The sequence below is a fragment of the Protomyctophum parallelum genome, assembly GCF_964188405.1.
Source record: "Protomyctophum parallelum genome assembly, chromosome: 8".
In the NCBI taxonomy this organism is placed as follows: Eukaryota; Metazoa; Chordata; class Actinopteri; order Myctophiformes; family Myctophidae; genus Protomyctophum; species Protomyctophum parallelum.
Window position 1 is genome coordinate 33,079,158 of NC_139703.1, and position 26,443 is coordinate 33,105,600.

Below are 26,443 nucleotides of genomic sequence, written 5' to 3' on the forward strand. Positions count from 1 at the left end.
AGGCCTGTAACAACAGAGATGAATGCAGATTAGGTTTGCAATGCATAGGATAATCTCCTATGATATGGTCACTAGACCATGCTCCATGGGTATTCTTCAGGGGTTCCGGGACCCCGAAGGCGTCCTCAGAGTTACAAAACGTGTCATTAGAAAGCCTACTTTCCTTAGTGGAAGCACTCTGAACCCCCCACCACACGTATAATAGGTACTTTTTGGCCAGAAAGGGATTGTTTTTTCACCGCAGTTGGTTACGTCACCATCAACAGCCAATAAGGGACCACCATTTTTGGTGACGTAGCTAAGGTACGTTTCATGGTTTGTATAAGGTCAATAACGAGTCAACAATCCAACAAACGACCACGGAGCTCTTTTAGACCATGTGTATAAACTCTGTTTCAATCATTAATCCTGGTCCCTGATTGTGCTATGGTCTTAAACAAGAGAGAACACCGACGTTACGTACATACCCCGACATAAATACACACCCAGCCGATCGAAGTACTTGTGAGCTCTGCTTGCGCAAGTAATAACACACTGGTGGTAACTGGTAAACTGGCACATTTTGTGTTTGGTGTTCAATTTCATGCATACTGTGCACACAATACAATATTCAGTTCCGCGATACGGAGGTGTTGTGAACCGTTTCCTTGGTGATGTGAATGTACCCCGGACCGTTGATAATGAGAGAGCCATTCAATGCGCGTTCGCGAAAAATAAATAAATAAAGGTAAATCCAACCATCTGTTCAATACTGTAGTTAAATGGCCAATGAAGTTGTTGACGATTCAGTTTGGAAAATAAGTTATTTGAAGGCTACTTATTGATTTACAGTAATAAACACATTTGCAGCACCTCGACAAACAAAAATATCAACGTAACTGTTGAAGTTCGAGACACCTATTATTCGGACCACCATTTAGTATTGGTATCATTAAGACTTAATTCAGAAGATACAATATTTGTACTACTACTACAATTTTTGTACTACATTAAGATTAACAGTGTTTTATTTACCACAAACAATATAATATATAAATTTTTTACATTACACAGACGTGTTTACAAGCCTGGACAGTCTGTTACTTGGAAGTTAAAGCTATAGCAATTTGCTTTTATTTTGAAAACTAACCACTGAGCTTGGCCATAATTATTACTAGAATTTCGCGGGCCTGCGGCCTGCTCATCCTAGCGCCATTCGATGTGTCGCAAATGGGAAGAAGGCAATAGCGGGAGGGCGATGCGAGTGCTGTACTGTACCCCTTTGTACTGTACTGCACTCCTTAGTATTGCACTGTACTGTAATGTTGTCCTCTGAACTGTACTGTACTTCTTTGTTCTGTACTGTACTGTAGTCCTGTGTACTGTACTGTACTGTACTGTAATGTTATTAGTGTTGATATTGTTGTTCTTCTTCTTATTATTGTTACTGTCATTGTTACTGTTATTGTTAGTTATTATTATTATTATTAGTATCGTTATCGTGATTGTTATTATTATTGTTATTACATGGATTATTGTTGTGATGTGAGCTTGTTTGTAAATGAGTGAGTTTACAGGTGACCATGTATGATACGACATGGGTACACCTTTTTGCTCACATGTTTTCGCTCACATGTTTTCACTTGTATATATAGATTGTGAGAAAGGGATGTCAGAAAGCCAAGCGTTGTCAGTTTACTCACAGCACAGCACAGCACTGCACTCCTGTCACCTGTGGGTTGAGCTGCTTAACACAACACTGTCTGTCACTGTCTGTCTGAACACATCAACATACCTGCACATTTACAAGTGATGCATCATGCTGGGACCTCTCTAAACGTCTGTTTCCTTTATTGTCTCCACCAGCCGAAGGCATGGGGGAGAGTATGTTTTGCACTCCGTCCGTCCGTGTGTCCGTCCGTGTGTCCGTCCGTCCGTGAGCAGCTAATCTCGGCCACCGTTTACCCGGTCGATGCCAAATTTGTCTATTAGGGTAGCAGGATGTCTTCAGGCCTGGGACCTAAATTCCGCACAGCCCTTGATGTCAGGAAAGAATTAGATTTTATATCAGTGAATCTCATCAATAAATCCCAGCTCTGTATCTGTGGCCCTTTCAGAACATAACTTGTGTGTCACGACTCACGATCCTGTCCTCAACATCATATGATGTGTTATGGTGAACAGAGCCAGCAGACTAAATGTCTGTCTCCTGCAGGTTAATTAACCACAGTTGGATGTCAGCCAGTCACTGATACTCTGTTGCTCTGATCTAATTAAGTAGAAGACAGAACGTCAGTCGATAGCGTTGCCATACGTTGCCATCTCTTCAGTAGGGTTACTAAAAGGGATGCGGATGGAAGGGAGAAAAGTAAACTTAAACACATGAACCCTAGCATCCCAATTCTATAGGCACGTCATAATAGGCAAACACTCAGCAAAATTAGGCAAACATTCAACAAACTAAACTAAATAGTAAGCATGTAACAAGTCTAAAATGAGATGCCATCCTCTCAATAGATCCGGACCAAATTCGACCAAGCAGACTTTCCAACGTTCGGCATGGCGACTGGCTCGCTTTAGCTCGCTCGGCAGTGCATGTCGTGGCTCAAGTTCGCTTCATATGGCACACCTCCGTCGGGGTGTCCATAAACAAGCAGCCTCCTTCTCCCAATGTACTTCTCATCCCTCCTTTTCACATGCACAAACCATCTGAACCCTCATGTTTTATCCACAGACCTTTTAACCTGGGCTGACCCATAATGTAGTCATTTCTGACTACATGTTCTTCCTTGTCGCTCCTAATGAGAATCGTACCATCCTTTATTCAGCCACCTTCAGCTACTACTTCTGTCTTTTCTTCAGTGCCACCGTTTCCAAGCCGTACAGCATGGCTGGTCTCAGCTGGTACCCTTCTTTCACAGATAGCTCCTGACACTTTCCACCACCCGTTCCACCCTGCCTGCACTCTCCTTTTCACCTCTCTTCCACACTCACCCATTACTGTGGATAGTTGACCTCAGGTATTTAAACTCCTTCGCCTTTGCCACCTCTACTCCTTGCATCCTGATTTTCATTCCTCTTCTATCTAGTCACTGCATGTCTCACCACCTTTCCAGGCCCTCTTCAACCTGTTAATCTCAAATTTGTCTGCAAAAATCATAGTCCATGTGGTGCCTCCTGTCAGGTGACGAGTACATTAAGACGAACGATAACACATGTTCCATCAGACATTGGTTGGACTACTGTATGTTTCTATGTATTGTCGTCAAATCTTTTTTGTGAAAAGGATGATAATTCCCATCCCATGCCTCAGGCTGTGTTCGCTCATGGGAAAACCAACCAGCAGTGTGTCCGTTTTCATTGTGAGAGATAAGGAGGGAATAACTGGCAACATTAAACAGGACCTGCTCTGTCTATAAGTAATTCATTCAAACTAATACTTGTGATTATCTTTGATAATTACTAAACATTCTGCATTGATGACCTCTAACAACTAGCTTTTCTGACATAAAACTACATTGCTGGCTACGTTTATACAATATACATATATAAAATATATAAAAATAGATTACTCTCAAATCTGATGGGGACATTTGCAGTTTGAACGTGGTATGGGGGGCTTTCACGTAGGATGAAGCCAAAAGCCCAAAGGGTGATTTGTTTTGTTTTTTGTCATTCTTAGTCATTAAAATTACAATTTCTCTTGTGCGCTCTAGCATTTTGGACTACAGTACTTTAAGGCTGTTTCTCTTTTTCTCTCTGTTTCTATTTTTAGACCTCAAACGTATAGTAATACCAGTAGAGAGAGACACACGCACACACACACACACACACACACACACACACACACACACACACACACATACAAGTGCACTTTGCACTGGTGCTTTTTATAATTATGTTTACACTACTTTGCTTTCTATCCCAAATACATTAGTTGAGAAGCAGAGCAAACTGGGAAGCCAAGTGTTGGCCAATCACCAGCCACCAAAATGAATCCCCTGCATTTTTCTGAACGTTGTCTTTTATCCTGTGGATTTGTTTATGCTTCCATTTTCAAAGATGAACATAATCGTTGCCACCTGCTTAACACCGGCGGCATAAACGGATGTCTCCGACCTATCAAATAGTTACGCTCAGTGCTCAGGAAGGAGATTAATCAAAAGACGGAACATTAATGATATCATAACCGAGCGCACCACTCCAGTGGTCCCCCTCCATTTTAGTGGATGAGATCGAAAATCTTAAAGCGTGAATAACTCTTGATTTAAATCAATGCTTCCAATTCTAATGAAAGATTGTGTTTTTGACTGCCCATCACGGTACCGTTGCTTGTCGCGTTAGAAGTAATCATACATCCCGTTGTTGTCGATCCCCTCTGGGGTGTTTTGGCTACATCTACGTAGCTACTTCCAAAATGACGCGGAGCAACCTTGAAATAGGCCCTGAAGCGGCAAATCGCTGGGCGCCCTGATTTAATGGTCCTAAATAACCCTGGGCGTTCGGGGTGTTAATCTGCCTTGTCTGTTGGAACACTTTGCCCTTTTCGCTGATACATTTATGAAGAAACTACACAATCAACTGCAGATGTGAAAACATGGGCCTTCGACAACGTGGCACTTTGTGACATTTTGCCCACTCCATCTATCTACATCATGACTCACACTGCTGTATTAGAGAATGTTCTCTCTCGTTTTTTTTCCACGTTTCTTTTGTTTACGGGAGCATCGAAGCTGCCAATCAAGCTGTTACAGATTACTGTATATCAGTCATCTGTTATTGCATCAAGACAGGGAGAGAAGAGAGACTGAGAAATCGCCCAGAGGGGATTGATGGAGTCTTTATGTGCAGGCTGTCCATTTGTTTGAACTGACAAGAATACAGGAATAAGGTCAGAGCAGAAAATGTCACCATGTTCCATTGTTAGCCCTTTTGGAACCCCTATTTGATGTACAGAGATGACTATCAACACCAGTTGCAGGAGAGACAACACACAAAGGCCATCCCATAATGGAAATAATTCCAGTGTCTTGAGGAGGACATTGAACCCTGACCATGTCTGCCCAACGTTGTGGTCTGTGTGAACACAAACATTGGCTGATGATGGGCTGATCACCCCAGCATAGTGATGATTTGATTGGCTGAGCAAAGTATATATTGAAGATAAAAGTGACGGCAGAAAAGTGAAGACGGCAAAATTGATTGGCCGGAATGACATTTGTGATGATTTGATTGGCTGAGCATGGAATGTGATGTATGATGATTCTGAATCATGTATGATGATAGAAGCGCCCCTGACTTCACACGAGTGTGAAATTGAAAGTATTTTTATTTTATTTATTAATTTCAACAAACTTCAAGAACAATCAACAAAGGCATCAGCTGCAGCTAATATTTACCGTTATTTGGCTGCCAGATGGTGTTTACTTCCCACCCATGTTGGGCCAACTGTTTGCAGATAAGCCATGCAACGTGCACTTGCCAATGGTTTAACTTTCAGATTTTGTTTCATATTAAACTCATCTTAAATGATTGGTTCAGTCCAGTGTTTGAACTCCATTTGGACAACTCCATCTTGGTGATTAGGAAGCATGTAATCCTGAAGTCTGTATGCTACTATGCTTATAAATCAGTGGTTCCCAAACTTTTTAGCTTGAGACTCAAAATAATTTGATGTCTCCCCGGGACCCATGCTAGAGAATCTAAAAATCTGTGTCGATGTGTCACATTGCAATTTCGCAACGCATTTTCACTAAATGTTCACTTATTGTGTTCTATTTTTGTTATTATTTTTGAAACTTTTGCATTGTTTTGTACTTCAAAAAATAATAATTGATTAATAATAATAAAAAACTAAATGTAGTAAACAAAAGAATAAAGGGACATTTTCTCGCAACCCAGTATTGGGGAATTACTGCTATAAATGACTGGGCAGAATTCTTTCAGAGCCAGGGAAGCCAAATGATTTATCCTCTGTGTGTAGCGGGAGGAGGGGTGGTGTGGCGGCATTTAGAAGAGAAGAAGGGCATAGAAACAGTTTATTGGAAGTCATAAAAATGAATTGGTATTTCCTTTCTTGTAGGAAGTCACATTTACTGTAGAAAGCGATTGGCTTTTGAAAGTTGAGGAAGGAGAGATGGAGGTGAGAGGAGGTTTGAATGGACCAAATCCTCTTGTGGATATGCACGCTTGCACACACATGTACGTCACACAGTCAAACTGATGATGGTGGCACTATACACTGCATGAAAAGAGGAGTTAACAGGCAATTATATTGTATTTTGCCCGTAACCCTCAAGTTTAGAGGGCATATACAGTAATATACGGTAATATACAGGTGTGATGGTACAATTCGGGAGTTTACGGGAGTATGTTGGAAAGTTTAACGGGAGTTTCCTGTAATATACACATCCGTATTCCAAGCTTTTTGCGCAGTGATAGGTACTTTGGTAGGGCAAAAAGAAATATGAAGTACAAACGCCATCATAGTAATAAACTGTTTGCGATTGGGCAAAATGGAAAGCGCTATAGTGGTGTACTCACTGCATGGGGCTCAAGGCTTATTCCTATAATACAAATGCAAATAAAACCCTGACAGATTTTGTGTGCCTTCTTTGTACATCATACCTGCCATTTTAAATTTGAAATGGTGAAACAATTGGTTGTGTGGGTCAGAACTCCCCCTGCTCACAGACGGCTCCTAGACCATGCCACACTGCCACAAAGACATCAATATTTAATTGTGCAACAAATGTATTTAGGGTGTCAGACGCTGATGCTTGGTGTTTGGCCCCGGGCAACATACAAGCTACAACCGCCACTGTTTACATGAGCAAGAGACCAGGGGGAGTAGGATTAAAGACAGTAAACGATGTATGTTGTGAACACAATGTGCTTGACTGCGTCATATACTGTAACAATGTGTAACATATCAGTATGAATCAGTTCACTTTGTGTTTTCTCCTTGTCTGTAAACCTGAGGTTAGCCCAGCTAGCTCATGTGCGTGGTATGCGTGGGAGAGCACCACATAGTGTGAGAAAGTAAAAGACACAAATTCAGAGAAGCAGAACGAATTCATGGTTGTAGTAATGTCTGACTTACAGGTATACTTGGTTGTATTGTGAGCTTGTAGATCAGCACACAAGTATCAAATTGGTGTTAGGCGGTGGCCGGTGGGACTTTTATATTTTGTGTGTGTGTGTGTGTGTGTGTGTGTGTGTGTGTGTGTGTGTGTGTGTGTGTGTGTGTGTGTGTGTGTGTGTGTGTGTGTGTGTGTGTGTGTGTGTGTGTGTGTGTGTGTGTGTGTGTGTGTGTGTGTGTGTGAGTGTGAGAGAGAGAGAGTCTATGCATGTATTATCTGCACATGTATTTATACATGTGTCCTATCCTGTGTCAGTTTGTGGAGAAGCTGTGAGAGTGGGTGGGCAGAGACAGTATGTGTCTTATTTTACTACATTATTCAGCTTTCAGCCTACAAGCACAACAACATGTCATTCTGTCATTGTGTGTATGTGTAATCTGGTGCATGAATGATTAATGACTTTATTTTTTACTACATTTTTCTTTTCTTTTCTTTGTTGTCAAATAGCCGATATCACATTCCCAACATCATTTAGTCATTAACTCTGGCAAAACGCATACATTGGGCATTTATTCTCAGCCTTTATGGTACCGATGCTTTCTCTAATGTGTGTCTGACTTACATCATAGCAGGTTGTCGGTGCCACCGGATAGGAATTAGGAGTGAGCAATAGTAGAAAGAACGAGCAAGAGACAGACAGATGATGAAGGAATCAGGAAAATGTTAGAGGTTTCTATATGTATCTACTGCAGATGGCTAGTAAATACAAGCTGGCTGGGTTTTCTTAAGCATTTGCCTTCAACAAAGCTGAGTGGTAACATGTCTATTTGATGAGCTTGGTTATCTTTTTTTCTTGTTCTTCAATCTTCATCGACCAACATCACAGTGGTGATGGGCTGTAAACAAGCTTCTTTTGGGTAGGCTGATTTTATTTTATTTGACGTCATACAAGAAAAACACATTGGACATGTACCAACATGTTTATTGGAGCAGCATCAAGGCTGGAGGATACTCTAGCGTTACTCTCACGTCCGTGTGATTGCATTAGGATGTGATTTCTCATCACTCCAGCCAAATTCTTATATGCCAGTTTCAATGGACACATCCTATGCAATGTTCCCATGCTCTTTCAAATAAAAATACTCCCAACCTTTGCTCTCCTTTTGAAGTGTGCAATGCCAGACTGCAGACAAGTACTGTGCACATTGGTGTGACAGGCCAAATTAGGCCCCTAAATTGCCACCTTTAATAATTATTAATTGGCACATGTTTGTGCTTGTTAATTAAAAACATTTTATTAAAGTAATTTGGCTGCAAAATTAAAAATTTGAAACAAATTTTAAATGTCTCAATGAAAAATATAAACCGTATCTATGTAGTGTATTTTAATCAATAGTTTAAACGACACACATTTAGTAAATTAATTTGTATGGGCAGCAGCAGTCGACTAGCCGCACACATCTCCAAGTCACCTACTGGTGACAGGAAATCCATATAATTTTAACAAACGTTAAACAAAAGTGCCAGGGCCCGAACTTGATTGTTCCATAATTCAGTCTTGCACAAAAAAAAATAGTTACAATGAGGTATTTCTGAAAGAGAGTAGGGCGTGCTTGTCATGGGAATGGAGTGAAAGTGAATGCACCTGAGACAGAATGGAGAGAGAGAGATTGCAAAGGCAATTCATAATCACGTTGTGAGAGAGAGGAGAGTTATGGATTGAGTGAGAGTTGTGTCCTGTGGAAAGCCCCTCTCTAAATGATTGATGTGTTAAGGTTGGATTGAGAGCCGCAGGGGATAACGGAACAGAGGGAGAGAGACGTATACAGTATAGGGGCGTTGGGAGGAGTGGAGGAGTCAACGTGGCATTGAGGGAGCTTCATTAGCAAGACCCCACCGACTGAAGACTGCATGCATCAGATACATTGAGCGAGTAGGGGAAACGGTAAGAGAGTCGAGGGGGGGGGGGGGGGGGGTGAGAGAGGGAAAGGGTAAGTAAAAGTGAGAGACAAAAGGGGGGGAGAGAGAGAGAGAGAGATGTTGCCCCAAGAGAGAAGGGGCCCCAAGAGAGAGGCATATAGGCATATAGGTTGGGAATAAGATAGAGGGTGCAGGAAAGACAGACAGACGTGCGCAAGTGTGCATGCACACACACACACACACACACACACACACACACACACACACACACACGCAGTGTTTGATCTGTCCATTGTGTGAGATCATTCTCACACAGGCTCAGCATGGCTGTGCGATTGTGCAAGAGCGAGCAAGCTGAGACACGCAATGTGCACCTAAAAGCTGACGATGCATCGATCGCTTCAATTCTAAGAAAAAGTCACTAGTGGTCACCAAGAGGTGGTGGGAGCAGTTTCTTATAATCCATGCAAGCTAATCATATTTGATACTGTATCAAATGTATATATCAAAATTCACTATTTTTGCGGGTACAAAATATATTTTATATATTTGTGCCACTCTATTTACAGCTTTGTGCTTACCCTACAGTAACAGTGTGACTGCCTGTATAGTGTATGCCTGCATAGTATACACCTTTCTTGAGAACTGCCCGACCGCCTTCAAACTCTGTCCACGTCGCCAAACGACATGAGGGACTCCCGTGCCCAGCATCTAGAAGGTCACGTAATCGGTTGTCCAGATCCGCCGATCCTACCACTATGCCCATACATGGCCATCTCCATATATGGGAAGACATCATAGACTGGCCTAGACTCCATATTTGGGCATGCCTGACACATAAAAGGAACACAGACAGATAGACAAATAGAGACATTTCCATATACTGTATATGGGTATAAAGGGACAATAGGTAATGCAGAAGTAGGTTGGGCATGTATTTTCAAGTTCCAACTTGCATTCCAGCGGAAACTGGTCTATTATGTACACCAGAGGTTCCCAACCACTGGTACCACTGGTGGTACTTGAGCCCCCCTCTGGTGGTACTCAGAGGAGTGAGTTGCCCAAAAACAAAAGACAAAAGTGGAATGAAATATTTATATTACTACAGGTAGTTTTTCTGACCAAGCAATTGGTTGAAATAGGCTCTCCAGCCATGCTGAAATGAGCATGACAGACAGGCAGCACACCTAGCCGTTAATTTGAGAACGGATTAATCACATTAGAAATATCATCAGTTGTGCTGATTAGTGTTTCGACAGAGTTTTGTCAGAGCAGCAGCATTATTGGCTTATAAGAATGGAACAAAAAGGGCAGGTATATGCATTTTTAACATATAACGTATTATGGTTGTACTTGGAGAGCCAAATATATTCTGAGGTGGTACTTCAGTATGAAAAGGTTGGGAACCAATGATGTACAGTATATAATTGTGTGAAATCTTTATCTGTGTGTCCGTCTGTAGTTACCACATATATATAGGGTGCAATGGGTATTGCAAAACCGTGTGGGGGTATTTTCTTATTTTGTATCTTAATTGATTCTTGAGTCCTGTTTTCTATGGTTGCTGAGCGTGTTCAGGGTTACTTTAATGTCTTTTTAATGACATTTAACTGGCTTGTTCCACTTCTCAGTTAGAGGTTAATGAGGTCTATGCTGAGGTCATTTCAATTGACTGATAAGGGATAATGTGATTTTCTGGCATCATCACATCTTATTGCTTGCAATGTTTTTCTGTGGTAGATTGCCTATATTTTTCCTCATCTTGAGATGATTTGGAAACAAAATATTGTATGGCTATAAAGTGGTCTATAGATTCCCTTTGAATAGAGCAGAAAAACCCAGCTTTTTTCTGTGTCATTCAGGTTGAAAAGATCCAGTGCCTCTCACGGCTTGCATATTTTAAAACAACAACAGCATTACTAATTCAAAACAGCATAAGCATAATGCCCAGGGTCATTTAGCATTATGGTTCTGTGGTGTTCATTAACTCTTCGCCAACATAGAAGGGTTGCAGACATCATCCAACAAGTATCACACACTAGCTCCTTATAGCGAGCTTAACCACATAAGCCCTATACCGTGTCCATGGTCATGTCATAATAGGTGATAATATGCAAACATTCAGTGACAATACAAACATTTTGTCAAAAATGGCACATCTACAAGATCACAATGCCCCGTGTTGTGAGGTGTTGTGACCTTGTAGATCGGATATTTCTGCTATTTGACATACAAAAATCAGACTCAGGCTGAAGTGAGTGGTGCTGTACTGTACTTGTGCTGTACGTACTGTACAAGCTCTCCTCCCTGGCCTCTGTGTATGTGTCTGTGTGTTAGGCTGCACAACAGTTACACTTGGTGGTGTGTTAGGCTGCACAACAGTGACACTTGGTGGTGACAATATGCTATTTCCGTGCTCGGACCTAGGGACACACATAGCTGTCTATAGGAGTGTTGCACCACTCAACAAAGTATACTGTATAGAAACAAGAGAGACGATGGTCAGTTATGATCGAAACATGTTGGCAGTTGCCTTTTAATTAAATAACGGCTATTCCTCCTTTAACCTTTGAGTGCCCGGACCGTCTCTCTATGTTTCTATAATTCATATTCACCCTTGGGCATTAACTCTTTTTTTCTGTCCCATTCTTGTTAAGGCCTATTCATAGTCTGGATTTTCGGTGGTAAGCTAGGTGACCACCGCTCCGGTGGTGAGCTGACCACCGGAGCTGAAATAACGTTGAGCGGTGGTGAGTAAAAACAGAGAGAAGGGCTGGAGCGGTGGCGGTGGTTTGCTCTTCACCGCGGCTCGTGACGTCATGTTGTAGTTCGGTGGTCACCCCACCACCGTAAATCCAGACTATGTATGAGCCTTTAGTCATTGCAAAATATTTGTGAGGGGGGGAGGCAGGTGGGCCACTTCCCTGCCTAAAGATGTTAACCCGTAACAGAACACACACAACACCTCTAACAATATCAGTGTTGTTTTCGTCGACTAAAACTAAGACGAAAAATGTTCGTCGACTACCTTTTTTCACTGACTAAAACTAAATAAAAACAAATCTATGATGACTAAAGCTAAGACTAAATATACTGACAATTTCGTCAACAAATAAAAACTAGACTAAAATGTTATGAAGGGACTAGTGGACAAGAGATCCAGTTTTATGCTGGGTTGCATGCTGAAAATAGCAGATATACAATCTTGTACAAGATTGTATATCTGCTATTTTCAGCATGCAACCAAAGTGTAAAATATGTCATTACAACGACATCAAGGCCTGTCAAAACACATTTTAGTCGACTAAATCAACTGTAGATTTAGTCGACTAAAATCGTATGACATTTAGTCGACTAAAACTAGAACATTCCATGCGACTAAAATGTGACTAAAACTAAGTGAAAACTATTCAAGAGACTATGACTAAAACTAACATAGAAATGTGATGCCAAAAACAACACTGAACAATATGTTCTCTCTCTTTCCCTTCCCCTCTTCTACCCCATGTCACTCTTAGGATATCCCGCGCTGCCTCTGTCCTGCTGTCCGACCCTTGCTTCCAGCTCCACTCCATCCAGCACCTATTGGGCGAGGGAGGAGACGGCTCCATCTCCACCATAGCAGCGCTGGGAAAAGCTGCCACCACTGTGACCCCAGTCGTAGGGCCCCTGGCCTCCGCCATCATGACCCCCACCCTCCCCTCGTCGGCTCCCGGTGGCACGAGCCCTGCGGATCACAAGCACTTCTCCCTGCATGCATGTGAGTTCCACAGATTGAATGTGCACGGTTACAGTAAGTAACCAAGAACAGGGGAATCATTTACAAGGGGTAGATCAGTTAGTATAAAGATTCGATATGCTACAAAGTTTCTGTGGCTGCTATAGATGGATATCTCTGCTGTCGGGAAGAAACCACCTAATTCCAAAATGTTCATTTTCAGGAAATGAAAAATATGTTTTTTCAGTACATTAAGAAAACCAAAGCAATGCTGCCTCATCAAAGTTGGTGTTGTGACTTTATATGTTGTCAACTACGTGCATTAGAGGGGGAGAGGTGGTGGACTTAGCTACTTAAGCAGCTAAGCAGCAGTTTGAGGGTCCAATGGAGTTAAGAGGTTTGGTCCAAAGCGTTTTTTACTACTTTCTATTGGTTCAATATTTTCGGAACAACACACAGACGTAAAGGGTGTTCAGCACTAGATTCATGCAAAAACTAAAATCAAAATCCTCAAAAATGGAGTTAGGTGGTTTCCTCCCGACAGCAACGAAAACCTAGATACAAGTCAGGTTTGATAGATATCAAACTACTGTCTACTGTATCTACATAACATAACATACTATCTACACATACAGTACAGTATATAACATGCTAATGCTTAGCATATGTGAACAAGTAAAACATGCATCTATACAAATAAAATAACTAGCATCTATTTAATGGGGGGTTTCTTTTGGATGATCTTCAACATTATTAAACAAGACTCTTACTACTACTACTGAGAGTGCAAATTCTATTCTCTTTCTATAGGGTTTCTTTTGGGAACCATCAATCTGTCCTGAGTTGAATATTCAGAGGCTGATACGTTACATAGCCCTCCTCGTGTGACACTTTACATACACGTGTGTGTGTGTGTGTGTGTGTGTGTGTGTGTCTGTGTGTGAGAGCTTTTGCTTGGATTTGTGTACAGCGTTGGCATGTGTTCAAGGTTTTGTATTGTCGCATACTAGAGTTGGTATGAGTGCAATTCTTTTTTTTTTTTTTTTTTTTCTTTTTTTGGCTTTTTGCCTTTATTGATGTTTTTAGTGAGAGAGAGAATGGGAGAGACATGCAGCAAAAGTTGTTATGAACGGGACTCAAACACGCGACGCACTGTCAGGCCAGAGCCTATATGTGGCATGTGCCTCGACCACTAGGCCAGCGGGTGCCCCCATAAGTGCAATTCTTATACTGTGTCATGTGTACTCTGTGTGTGTGTGTGCATGCGTGTGTGTGTGTGTGTGTGTGTATGTATGTGTGGGTCAACAATGACCCTAGCAGAATGCTAAGTTGCCTGTTAAGCAATCGGTCACAACAAGAGACGGCCTTGTCACCACGCCAGCCGTTTGCTGTTGCCATGGCAACACAACGGTTTCTGTAGACACCAGGCATCACCTGGAGGCTTTGAAAAACTCGATGGCAGGAATTACTGTGTTGATTTCTCACATGTTTGTCAGTATCCACCACTGCAGAAACATAATCCATCTAAGCGAAGACATCTCGAGCAGCTACACATGTACTGTATCTCTGTTATCAACATTTTTACTTAACACATTACATTATACCTCAGCCCTCGGATGGCACTCACCAGAGACGTTGTGAAGCTCACTAGAGCATGGGTTTTGAGGGGGACAAGGACAAGTGGACTCCTCTGTTGGAGTACCTATGAGCATCTCCTCAGCTTTGAGGAGATGCAAGTCCCCTAAGGAGACGTAAGTCCCCTAACCTTAACCTCAGTCTTAACCGGCCACATAAGTCCCCTAACCCTAACCTCAGTCTTAACCGGCCACGTAAGTCCCCTAACCTCAGTCTTAAACGGCCACGTCAGTCAGTTTCACTATGTTTTCACTTCGTGCGGCAGTTATTTCTCTTCCATGTTTCCTCATTGCAGCCATTAGGCTCCAGTAGAGCCTACGTGCTCCATCGCATGGTCTTGATGAGTAACCTACATCGTGATTATGGGTTGATAGGATTTGAAGCAGGTGGATGCTACTGGGGTTCATGTGGTTAATGTAATGCCACGTGACAGCCTGATATTGATTGGGCTATGGACGGTACATTATTGATTGTCTTTACATAATTCAGAAACTCAGCTCATTGTGACACACTGTGTGTGTGCCTGCAAGCTGTGGTATCGAACCACAGCGCTTTAGAATTCCTCTCAGAAGTTTCAAAGCTAGGTACTGATCCCACGCTTTTTGTAATTGTTTGATAAGAACCCTACTACGACTCCCCAATGCATAGCGTCAGTGACCCAGTGCATAAAATACATACATTTAAGACATATTGCACAGTAAGTCCCTTTAGTCCATAAAGTGTCAAATGTCAGAGTTCAAGTGTCAGTGTTTAAGGCTATGACTGCTCTGGGGTAGAAACTATATATATTTTTTTTTGCTGTGATTTACAGTAGGAGACCATGCTGATTAGTCATATCAATCCAAGAGGCCAGGAAGACCTTTTCGCTGAACAAGTGGCCCAAAGTAATGTCTTTGTTGGATTATTTGAAGGTGTTTCTGCGTAGCTAACACATTGCAAAAGACACCGTGATACAGTTTTGCCACATAAGTGTCATATTCTGCCCACATCAAGTCATGGCAAAACATGCGCTGTGGCTGTGCGTGCGTCCGTGAGATTGAGCCCTGGTCCACAAAAGGTGACTACTAGTAAACATTGATAATTCCATACATCTAATATGGGAACTCGTGAACACACTAATTGTCACTGTGCCACCTGGCGACTACTCAAAGAAGCACACCCACCAATGTTAATACGGTAAAAATCACATCGTACTACAGTACAGTGCCAAAGTGGGTCCTTGCTGCATCTGTTCAACTGTCAAAGGTTGCCAAATATTAGCAGGTAACCTTTAGATAACCACCCCTTTCCCATTATCTCTTATCCCTGGCCATGTGCTGAATAAATATCAGCTCCTATAAAGATGTTCAGGTGATTTACAGTAGGAGACCATCTGCCAGGACTCAGCCAGAACAGATGACACCACATGTGCTTGCGGTGAAACGTACAAGCCTTGAAGGCGATATAGGAGCTAATAAAACACACGGGCGACTTGTAGCGGCTACTGGTGACTATCTTTTGAGTTTCTAATCGTTGTAAGGATGAATGGGTAGATGGCTGGTGTTGGATATACAGAAGATGGACAGAGTGTGCAGGAACAGTGATACTGTACATGCACTTATGTAATATGTAGACATAGGGAGAGGTAAAGTACATATCATTTAGACCCTTCCAATCTTAAACAAATAATAATAATGATAATGATAGCTCAGATTTATATAGCACTTTTCTAAGTACCTAAAGTCGCTTACACAAAAGAAGAAAAACAATCTTCTAGACGAGAGCACTGGTTCCCAAATAGTGGGTCAGCAGCAGCATCGAGCACACCATACTGTAGTTCTCCTTACTCTTTATTATTCTCCTCAAAAACTTTGATCTAGTCCTTACATACAGTACAGTACTAGTACTTACTGTAACACCTAGAAACCCTATTCAAACTTCATGATGTTCAGCTTACTGTGGACATTTATGCTTGTTCATGTATTGTTTAAATCTATTTCTTTAGTCACAACTCCTTCATACTTTCACATACAAACTCGATTAACAATTTAAAAAAATTAACCTTACTGTGGACATGCATGCTTTTACCTTGTCTTTTCAAGCTTTTTTCATTTCACCTGTTAGAAAGCATGTTACATTAACATGATTTAACTTACAGACTTATTTTTCAACTTTTTTGACTTTTTGAGCTATCTCACTGCAAACTTCAGGCCTGGAAAAAAGTAATTATGTTGGAATAACTTATTTTGTCAGTATCTGCCGAGAACACACGAGTCTATCACAGTTACAATGCACTAGACGCCTGGGAGACGGATTGTTCATATGCCGAGTTGTCAGTGCCAAGGTTCAATCCCATTGTAAGCTCTACCAACTGAGCTACCCAGACACTATAGAAATAAACTGCATTGACATTGCATGAATGTGATGAAAGTTGTGTCATAAGGCTCATTCTGTAGCACAGTGAATATACCAGAACTATGGAATAGTTTGTGTTGGAACAGCATTCACTGCCAAGAGCTGGCAAACATATCAGCTTAAAATGAGCTGCACTTTTTCTGTCACTGTCTATCACTTTCTCTCTCTCCATCTCTCTTTCTCAGCATCTGCTTCTCTCTGTCTTAATTTTCTTTCTACCATCTTCCACCAGATCCCTTCGGCTTTCAAATAATTGTCCCCACCAGGCCGAAGGCACACTCCGTCCGTCCGTGCACAGCTTAACTTCGGCAACGTGGGCCAGTCCATGCCAAACTGTGCACACACACACGACCATCCTCTGCCCAAAACTTTCCAGAACGGCCTGCCTATAGCGCCACCATGAGGCAGATTTTTGCAAAACACATTTATTTATATTACTCGTACACATTTTATCCATACATCACCTAAATCAGTTGACACTATCTCTATAGTCATGTGATCAACACAAATCCGTCCGATTTCCTATATTCCATCACGATTGGCTAACATTAATTAACGATTGGCTAATCATCAACGCAGAGTGCAATTTGAAGGGAATTACTTCTAGGCAGAGGAATAAATCCCACCCTTTTCACATGGGCCTGTTATAGCGCCACCAGCAGGTGGACTTTTTCAAAACACATTTTGTCGAAAAAAGTCAAATCATGACTTTGAATGTCGAATTGCCATCAAAGGAAGCCTTGGTCCCAGCCTTACTCATCTGCAAAGAGAAACTTTCTAGTTATCACTCAAATATGTCTCTCCTCTCCCTCTTAATTATGTCTCTCTTCCTCTCTCCTCTCCTCTCCCACCCCTCTTCCTCTGTGTGTGCGTGTGTGTGCACACGCACACACACTTTCCTCTTCACTCTTCCAGGCAGCAGGTGTGTAATACCTTCATAGATGGACATGGCCGCCTTCCAGTAAGCCACTATTCACAAACCCAGACTGCAGTGAAACTCAATCCTGCACATTGGCCCACGAGAGACAGATGGAAGGGGGGAGGGGGGGACTGGGATTGAGCAAGTGGCAGGAAAGGAATCGAACAAGCAAACCTGTGACTGCAGAGAACTTTGGCAATATAAATATTACTTCTTATGCCGAATAATTAAAGCATGTTTAAATGGAAATGGCTAGGGAGATTAATTTATTGGGAGTGGAGAGGTGGCAGAAGCAATGGAGAGACGATGCACAGAATAGTGGGATGGGGAGCATTTGGTTGTTTGTGTTTTAAACCTGGCTTGCTAGACAACACATTTCAGGTGACATTCACTCTCGATACATTCTGAATCGGTGGTTCAGAAATTGGATTGATGGCCATGAAATTACTGCCAATGAGAGTAGCTGAGCCACAGGGAGCAGAGAAGACTGTAAGAGAGCAGGATAGTTGCTTGAAGGAAAAGTGCTGAAGTCACACACAACTGTGGAGGCGAGTGTGACAGTACGATAAAAGCAGTGAGAGGGAAAGAGGCAGCACAATTAAAGTGCTTTTACCTCCTTGCCCAGTGGGGTGGACTCAGAGGGAAGACAAGTTTACGGAATGAAAGAAGGAAGGGGAGTTGAGGAGAAAAGGCTGGGGGAAATATTCAGAGAGTGAACAGAAGAGAAGAGCAAGGTCACAGAGAAGAGGTGAGATGTGACAAGCAAAGGTACAAGGAAGATGAGAAGAGAGGTTGAAAATCGGGATGGGGGCAGTGGTCATTGGAAGATACAGACCCTTAAGTGTGAAAGGAAAGGAGAGTTCTTGGAGAGCGAAGTTAGTAATTGAAAAAAGGGTGAAAGCCACAGGCAAAAATGAAAGTGTGTAATGGAAAAAGACAGAAAGCAAAATGGGAAAGTTCAAGAGTGTGTGTGTGTGTGTGTGTGTGTGTGTGTGTGTGTGTGTGTGTGTGTGTGTGTGTGTGTGTGTGTGTGTGTGTGTGTGTGTGTGTGTGTGTGTGTGTGTGTGTGTGTGTGTGTGTGTGTGTGTGTGTGTGTGTGTGTGTGTGTGTGTGTGTGAGTGAACTCTAATTATCTGTACAGTGCCATTTCATTCTTTACCTCAGGATTTCTCTTTATCTCACTGTCTTCGTCTCTCCCCGTCTACACGTCTCTCTCATGCAGTCTCTCTCTCTCACTCTGTGACTCCTGAGCCTTTGTCTGTCCAGTTTCTCAATATGCTTTATTGGAACTGTCTTTCTGCCAGCCTGTCACTCTTCTTTTGTCTCATTTTCCATCTACCGGTACTTGAAAACATTGATCTTTGTCTTTCTGCTTCTGTCCGTCTCTTTGACATATTGCTGTGTTTGCTCTCTCCCTCCTTCCCTTTGATTTATTACCACAACAAGCAAAGACAACAGTCCATGTTTGATACATGGAGTAGGATAACAACCATCCATGCGCATTGAAGTAGGCAAACCACCACTTTGTGGTGAATATCATTTGAAGTGGGCATCTTCTATCGTACAGCCGGCAAAAGTGAGCATGAAGTAAAAAATACCTCTTCCAGAAGTTATTTTTTGTTTATTATTGGGTAAGCCAAACCATCTGGAACAGTTAGTCTGTGTCATCACTGTTGGACGGAAACCTTGCACTATTTGTCAGGAAATGTGACCCTATGTAGTCACATTTTGTCACAAATACAATTGTGACAAAATGATACCAATACGTTTGTACTTTTACTCAAATTGAATTGACTTCCGATATATAATATATATATTATACTTGTTATTCTAAGGCTGAGCATGCTTCAAACAAATGTGGAGCAAACGATCAAACGCAGTGCCTTGCCAAACTGCATTATAGCAGTTCTTACTCCTGTGAGATGTTCTAACACTCCTGTGCGATTGATCAGATACTCAGTGCTCTCGTTGTTGTCTCCACCAGGCCGAAGGCATGTGGGGAGAGTATGTTTTGCACTCCGTCCGTCCGTGTGTGTGTGTCCGTGTGTCCGTCCGTCCGTCCGTGTGTCCGTGAGCAGCTAATCTCGGCCACCGTTAACCCGGTCGATGCCAAATTTTGCGCACACACTCCCTGGATGCCAACGATGAACCTCTGCCCCAAACTTTCCAGAACGGCCTGTTATAGCGCCACCAGGAGGCCGCTTTGTGCAAAACAAGTTTTTGCACAGTACACCTACAGATTTTGTCCAAACATCACACAAATTGGTACACAGTCTCTCTAGAGCCATTCAACGAAACCGGTCTTTCAGATTTCTCAGACTCCATCCTGATTGGTTAAGATTGGCTTCCAAAGTTCACAGGAGTGCTCAGTTTCAAACAAAATGCTGCAAATCATGAACACATCGCGTGATTTCCCTGAAATTGTGCACGCACATTCCCACTAGGCCGAGGACGAAATGCCACATGAACAATTTCAACTCAGCCTCAAGGTGGCGCTATAACTGGCCGAAAAGTGTTTTTACCTCTAACTGCACGGATCTGTGGATAATTTGTATGCCAACTCCCTAGAGGCCAAGGAAAAACCTTTGCCTGGAATTTTTCACATCTGCTCTTTATAGCGCCACCAGGAGGCCCACATGTAAAACACATTTTCTATTATTACTCCTCCAGATTTTATCCAAATTTCACGCAAATCGGTACACATGATCTCCATAGTCATGTGATCAAGGCAGGTTTGTTTGATTTCTCATATTCCATCCTGATTGGCCACGATTGGCTCCTACAGTTTTCAGGAGTAGCCCGCTTTGTACAAATCGCCACAACTCCTCAACACAGCGTCCGATTGCGATGAAACTGTGCACGCATATTCCCACTAGGCTGAGGAAGAAATCCTGGTGGAGACCTGTGCCCAGAAGGGCACTTTTTCTAGTTTTATATTGTTTTATGTCTATATGCCAGCAACGTACCAAGGCCAGTTTTGAAGAGAGGTTCTGTTCTCTGAGGATGTTTTAAACACTACAATCCTTAGGCAAATGTATTCATAGAGAGAGAGAGAGAGAGAGAGAGAGAGACATTATGTCTGTCACCAGGAATGGCAAAGTCTCTGAGACAAATTATGTCAAAGCACTTTAGAGGTTGATGTAAATAAGCAGTTGAGTTCCGTAGTAAAACCGCCTTTCCATCACTGTGGTGGGCGAGTAATGTTCAGAATCCAGAGCGTAAGCCTCATCGAGTCTAAAACATTTTTGTTCTCAGAAAAATGTGTTCATTTCGGCAAGCCGTGCCAAAGCAAAAATAAATAAGAAGAATATTTGGAGCAGCTCCTCTGACATCAAATGATATCCAATCAGATATGCTCCAATCCAAACTTAGACTTGTACAATACATGCTGGCATATATGGACAAAAGCACAAATCACATGCAAATCAACAGTAAACTGTATTATAAACGTCACTCTTGACATTCTACACCAGTGTGTAATGAATACAATTAGGTTTGCATTCACACAGCATTATTATGAGTGACCACTAGTGCATTGGTCCAGAGTACCAGAAATCTCATCAAATACATTAAGAGCATCTGAGAGCTCACATTCCAGTGTCTGCAATACATCATAGGGTGCGGCAATGAGAGATGCGATATTTCTATTTCACGTTTCCCTGCGTGCTTTATTTTTAGTGCCCAGGCTGTAACATAACCACTGACTTTGAGCCCCAGTGTTTCCCAGATGTCATTTTGTAGGCTCCCTCTGTAACACAAGGCCGTTATCTGCCCCTGTATCTGGTTTCACTGTAACGATTACAGAGGCAGAAAGCCACCTACATGTGGACTCGGTATCACCAGTATGGATTTAACCATGTGAGCCCTAGCTTCCATATTCTAGCCATGTCATAATAGGCGAAGGTCTGCAAAAACATTCAGCAAAAATAGCAGACCTACGAGCTTGCTTGTGAGATTGTGCAGTACATATTTCGGTGACGAGATTTTGTGTAGAGGGAAGAAAAGAGGAGGCCAATGTAATATCCCTGGGGAACCTGGTCAATGAAGTACTCTTTATAGGGTGTTCTTTTATATATAGATCTTACTTTTGATGGTGTTGTACTGTTGTTAAGCAATTCCATTCATTATGCTTGTGCTCTGCTTCAGTGCTCTTAATGAGATTGTGTTGTACATTGTTGTGTTGAGGTAAGCCTCAAGGAATTAAATGCCTTTTTTACCCTTGAGTGTTTAGCTGTTTGCCAGTGTCCCTATTTGCATAAATAGTGAATATATAGCATATCTACGTACACCCCTGACTTGCCCAAAATAGCCACGTCAGGTTGAAGGTGCGTATGTCAGTGGTTCCCAAAGTGGGGTCCGGGGACCCCTAGGGGTCCTTGAGGGAGTTCCATTGAGTCCTCAGCTAAATGATAGTTAGGAACCAAATGGACCCTTTATGGGTCTGTAAGTCAGAGAGTGTTCCATTTGTACACTCTCATACTTACATTAACTTTAATTTGATTTTACAATATACATTAGGGTCCCAGAGATAGAAATGCCATTAAATAGGGGATCATAGCCTAACTCAGATTGAAATGAAAATGGTTCAAAATCACTCATGGGGGTCCTTGGCATATATTTTCAAATTGCTAATGAGTATCATTTTGGGGGTCCTTGACATGAAAAAGTTTGAGAACCACTGGTGTATGGTGACTGACCTTTAGTCGTATGTGCATAATGTTCATGTATACAGTATATTCTCACCAACAGATACAGACTACATCAGTGTATGTTCATAATGTTCATGCATACAGTATATTCTCACCAACAGATACAGATTACATCAGTGAGGAGGAGCAGCGGAAAGTGGAGCGGATGTTGTCCTTCCTCACAGAGGAGTCCAAGCAGGCTGCCGCCAGCACCGCTGTAAGTACACTATTCTAACGTTACATCTGCCATTTGATGATATTGCGATATCTCCACTAGAAACTGAAAACGGCACCTGGTTTTCCTTTGTGCACTGAGTAAGCAATGGTTATTTTAGGTCCGGCATCCTTTTTCGGGGTGAAAGTGTTCTTGTGTGACGGAGGTAATGTAACATGTCACACTGTAGTACAGTATACCACAGAACCTCTAAAGGAGTGTATACAACACTGTAACCACTTCACAATTGGGTCCACTAATTCATTTGTTGATATAAACATGACTTTCTATGAATTATAATACTTCTTTTTTTATTGAACAGTCAGATACAGTAAAGTTCCTCATTTTGCTAGTCCGTGTGGTACTGTGTGGCACAGTACCACATCTGTCAGAAAAGGGCTGAAGAAATTCTGTCGCTGGGGAACTGTGGGTGAAAAAAGTCAGAAACCCCCAAACTTAAACTTGAGCCTTAATTGTGTGGCCACTCGGACACATGACAATGTTGGCTGGCTGCCGCAGTACATTTCCTCCCACCTCTTCCTCACTACCCCTTCTTCATCTCCCTCCTCCTCCTCCTCCTCCTCCATTCTTTTCTCTGCAGTGGCAAGTTGGCAACCCGATCCGTTTGACCCCCCCCATACTCAACCACAGAAGCAATTTAGTCAGACAGATGGTTTACAATGGAGAGGAAGGGGAAGGAAGGAAGTTGGGTTAGGAATAAAGCCACAGTAGAGTTGTGAGTCATTATAGATATGTTTTATTTATGAATTATCTTGTTTTCTTTAGAGGGGGGGGGGGGGGGGGTGGCATGCCTTATCCAATTTTGCTGTGTCATGCTTCACCAGTACGCCTAAGACGTTGTAGAGAGACCATTCATTTCTGACCTACTGGCACCTTTGCGGACTTGTGCCAGAAGGTAGCTCTGGTCCACAGCTTCATTAGAGCTATGGAACTGTTCTCTTCCTTGTGCCAGAAGGTAGCTCTGGTCCATAGCTTCATTAGAGCTATGGAACTGTTCTCTTCCTTGTGCCAGAATGTAGCTCTGGTCCACAACTTCATTAGAGCTATGGAACTGTTCTCTTCCTACGCTCGCATAAATGCAGACCAGCCTTGTCTGTAGCGTAAATATAAAAAATGTTTTACTTACTCACCAATACAAAGGTGGTTTGTGTAATTAGAAAGCCTACTTTCCTTAGTGGACGCACTCTGAAACCCTCTTAGGAAAATCTTGTCTCATGAGATTTTTCTCTTGGCATTTTCTACTTGTGATGGGGGGCTCAGGGTGCATCCACTAAGGAAAGTAGGCTTTCTAATTACACAAACTGCCTTTGTATTGGTGAGTAGGTAAAACGTTTTTTATATTTCCGCTACAGAGGAGAGGCTAGTCTGCATTTCATGCGAGGGCTATAAGCAAAGAGTGGCCTTAATGCAACAGCAGCAAAAAGGGCATTAGGGCTATGGACCAGAGCTAGCCAGAAGGGAGATGGCTGGGATGCATTTTGTATAATATCGTCGGCAGGGCCATATGTATTAATAGAAGGGGGTATTGTGCTGGGATAAGGAGGCCAAATTGAGAATGAGTGAAGTGAGTTCTTTGGTGGTCCATTTCCACTAAAACCACTAATGGGTCACTGAAATGGGTACAGCACTCTCTTGCTCTTTGTGATAGGTAATTGCACACACTCTACTGCCAGCTGCAATTTCCCTCAATATTGCCGTGTGATTGGAAAGACATCACGAAAACCGATGGCTATATGGCTACGGATTACTCCACTTTATTGTCTTTCATACTGTATCTTACTATGGATTGTTAAAGATTGGACAGAGTTGGCCACGCTGTTACTCGTCTTGTTTTTGTGCACTACCTTTCTCCCATTCTTTCTATTTGACTGACAGGCAAGCAGCAGTAGCATAAACACAATCATAAAGAAATGAGGCCCATCGTGAGCCTACATCAGTGAATGTCTGTGCGTGTCTGCCGCACAGTCTACATGTTCAGCCCAGATAAAGTGATTACAGACCCTGCAGCAAGCTGAAGTGAAATGATGCTGTCAGCTCCACTCAGCCTGTGGTTCGTAGGATAGAGGCAGAGATTCGATTTGTGCCACCTGCATATGTGCACTTTTTATAGGTACATGAATGAATTTGACACTGGAAATGATACCCAAGTGCACAATACCTTATTGGCTTCATGTCACAAAGAGCTGTCAAGTCTGCATTAGACCTATCTCCGTAACAGTACAACGTAATTAGTATGATAATTTATTATTTCATTACCTTTTCAATTATCTGGCCTCCATCAGTCCGTATACACAGCTAATGAGGTTAAGAGGCATTGTATTATTTGTAGTAGTATTATTATTACTAATTGTGATGTACAGTATGATTCTGCCTTATGCTTTGCAATTCAATGCTACACATACCATAGTTTCTATTCAAATTGCAAATCAAATCATGATCGGAATCGGATCGGGACATCCCTGCCTTCAATGCTTTTGCACAATTTACAAACACGCGTACTACAATTTGGAGCATTGCTTTACATCCTACAAAGGCAGTACAGTATGTCTAATTTAAAAGAACAGTCTTTATAGTAAATAATGCATATTATGTGTAAAATGGAAGCATATACGCATAACCATTAATGTCTTTTTGTCAGCAGCCATTGATTGATTGATTGAAATATTTATTAACAGTTTGTAGAATTTACAGTACATTTTAAGCACAAACTCAAGACAAAGACTGTCTACTGTGAGTGGACGACCCAATTAAGCATTACACTTGTTTACAACAGGGTCCACATTGTTCAATTCATCAAAACATTTAAAGACATACAGACATTTAGAGACATACAAATAGACATTTCTATGTAGCTAAAGTACAGAACAGGAATTCATCATATGGGAAGCAAAAAAGGGAAAAGATACAATATACAGTGAGGGAAAATGGGGGGGGGGGGGGGGGGGGATTCAGATTTTACAGAGGCCAGTTTCGAATTGCAGCCATCCGTAGGTGCCCTTTGAGAGCGGTTTTGAAGGAGTCAAGGGATTCACATGTCTTAATGACTGTTGGTAGGGTGTTCCACATTTTGGTGGCATAGGAGCGAAAATAATTTAGTCCCTTGTTTGTGCCGAATCTGGGTTGTACATGGTTTGTTGCACTCCCTCTGGTGTTGTGGGTGTGGACTTCGTTTACATTAAGGAAGTATTTAGACAGGTACATGGGTATCTTGGTGGTGTATCGAATCTTGTGGACCAGACCCATTGCAAGATGCTGTACTCTGTCGTCGACACTAAGCCATCCCAGCCTGTCAAAGTGGGCAGGGGTGAGGTGGGTTCGGGGGGTGAGGCCAAGTAGGAGCCTGACCAGTTTGTTTTGGGAGGTCTGGAGCCTTGTTTTAAGGGCCTTTGAGGTGCTGTGGTACCAAGAGGTGGATGCATAGTCAAAGAAACCTTGTACGAGGGCTCCTGTTAAGGTCTTCAAGGTGTTTTTGCTGACCAGTGAGGAGATCCTGTAAAGGAATCTTGTTCTTTGATTGACTTTTTTGATTACGTTGGTGGCCATTTTATCACCGGAAAGATTGGCCTCCAGGATGGAACCTAGGTAGGTAATTTCATCTTTTCGTGTGTACGGCACTGTCAGATGCTGGATATACTGTAATGCAAATCATCTGTGGGCAATTCTCTCTGCGGTCAAGAAGTATGCCCTACGACTGCATAAATAAGTAAACAACTGTGAATGAGATGTCATGTCGGCTAGCTATTAAAAGGTATAGTGTTAAAACTACTGTACAATGCTGTTCTGTACAAGTGTGTTGTCAACACAAAAATATAATAACAAGAAAGATGCTCATCTTCCCACATACCCAATGTAAGCAGATGTTGTTATGAAACA

The 26,443-nt window shown here is 42.2% G+C and overlaps 1 protein-coding gene across 3 annotated transcripts in view; it reads left to right on the forward strand.

Annotated features, from left to right (window-relative positions):
- Window positions 1-26,443, forward strand: part of rnf123 (ring finger protein 123) — a 187,343-nt gene that overhangs the window by 135,042 nt on the left and 25,858 nt on the right. For all 3 annotated transcript variants that reach the window (XM_083771405.1, XM_083771407.1, XM_083771406.1), the window contains exons 37-38: window positions 12,500-12,741; window positions 22,458-22,552. In XM_083771405.1, coding sequence (XP_083627531.1) covers window positions 12,500-12,741; window positions 22,458-22,552 — 337 coding nt within the window. The remainder of the gene's footprint in view (window positions 1-12,499; window positions 12,742-22,457; window positions 22,553-26,443) is intronic.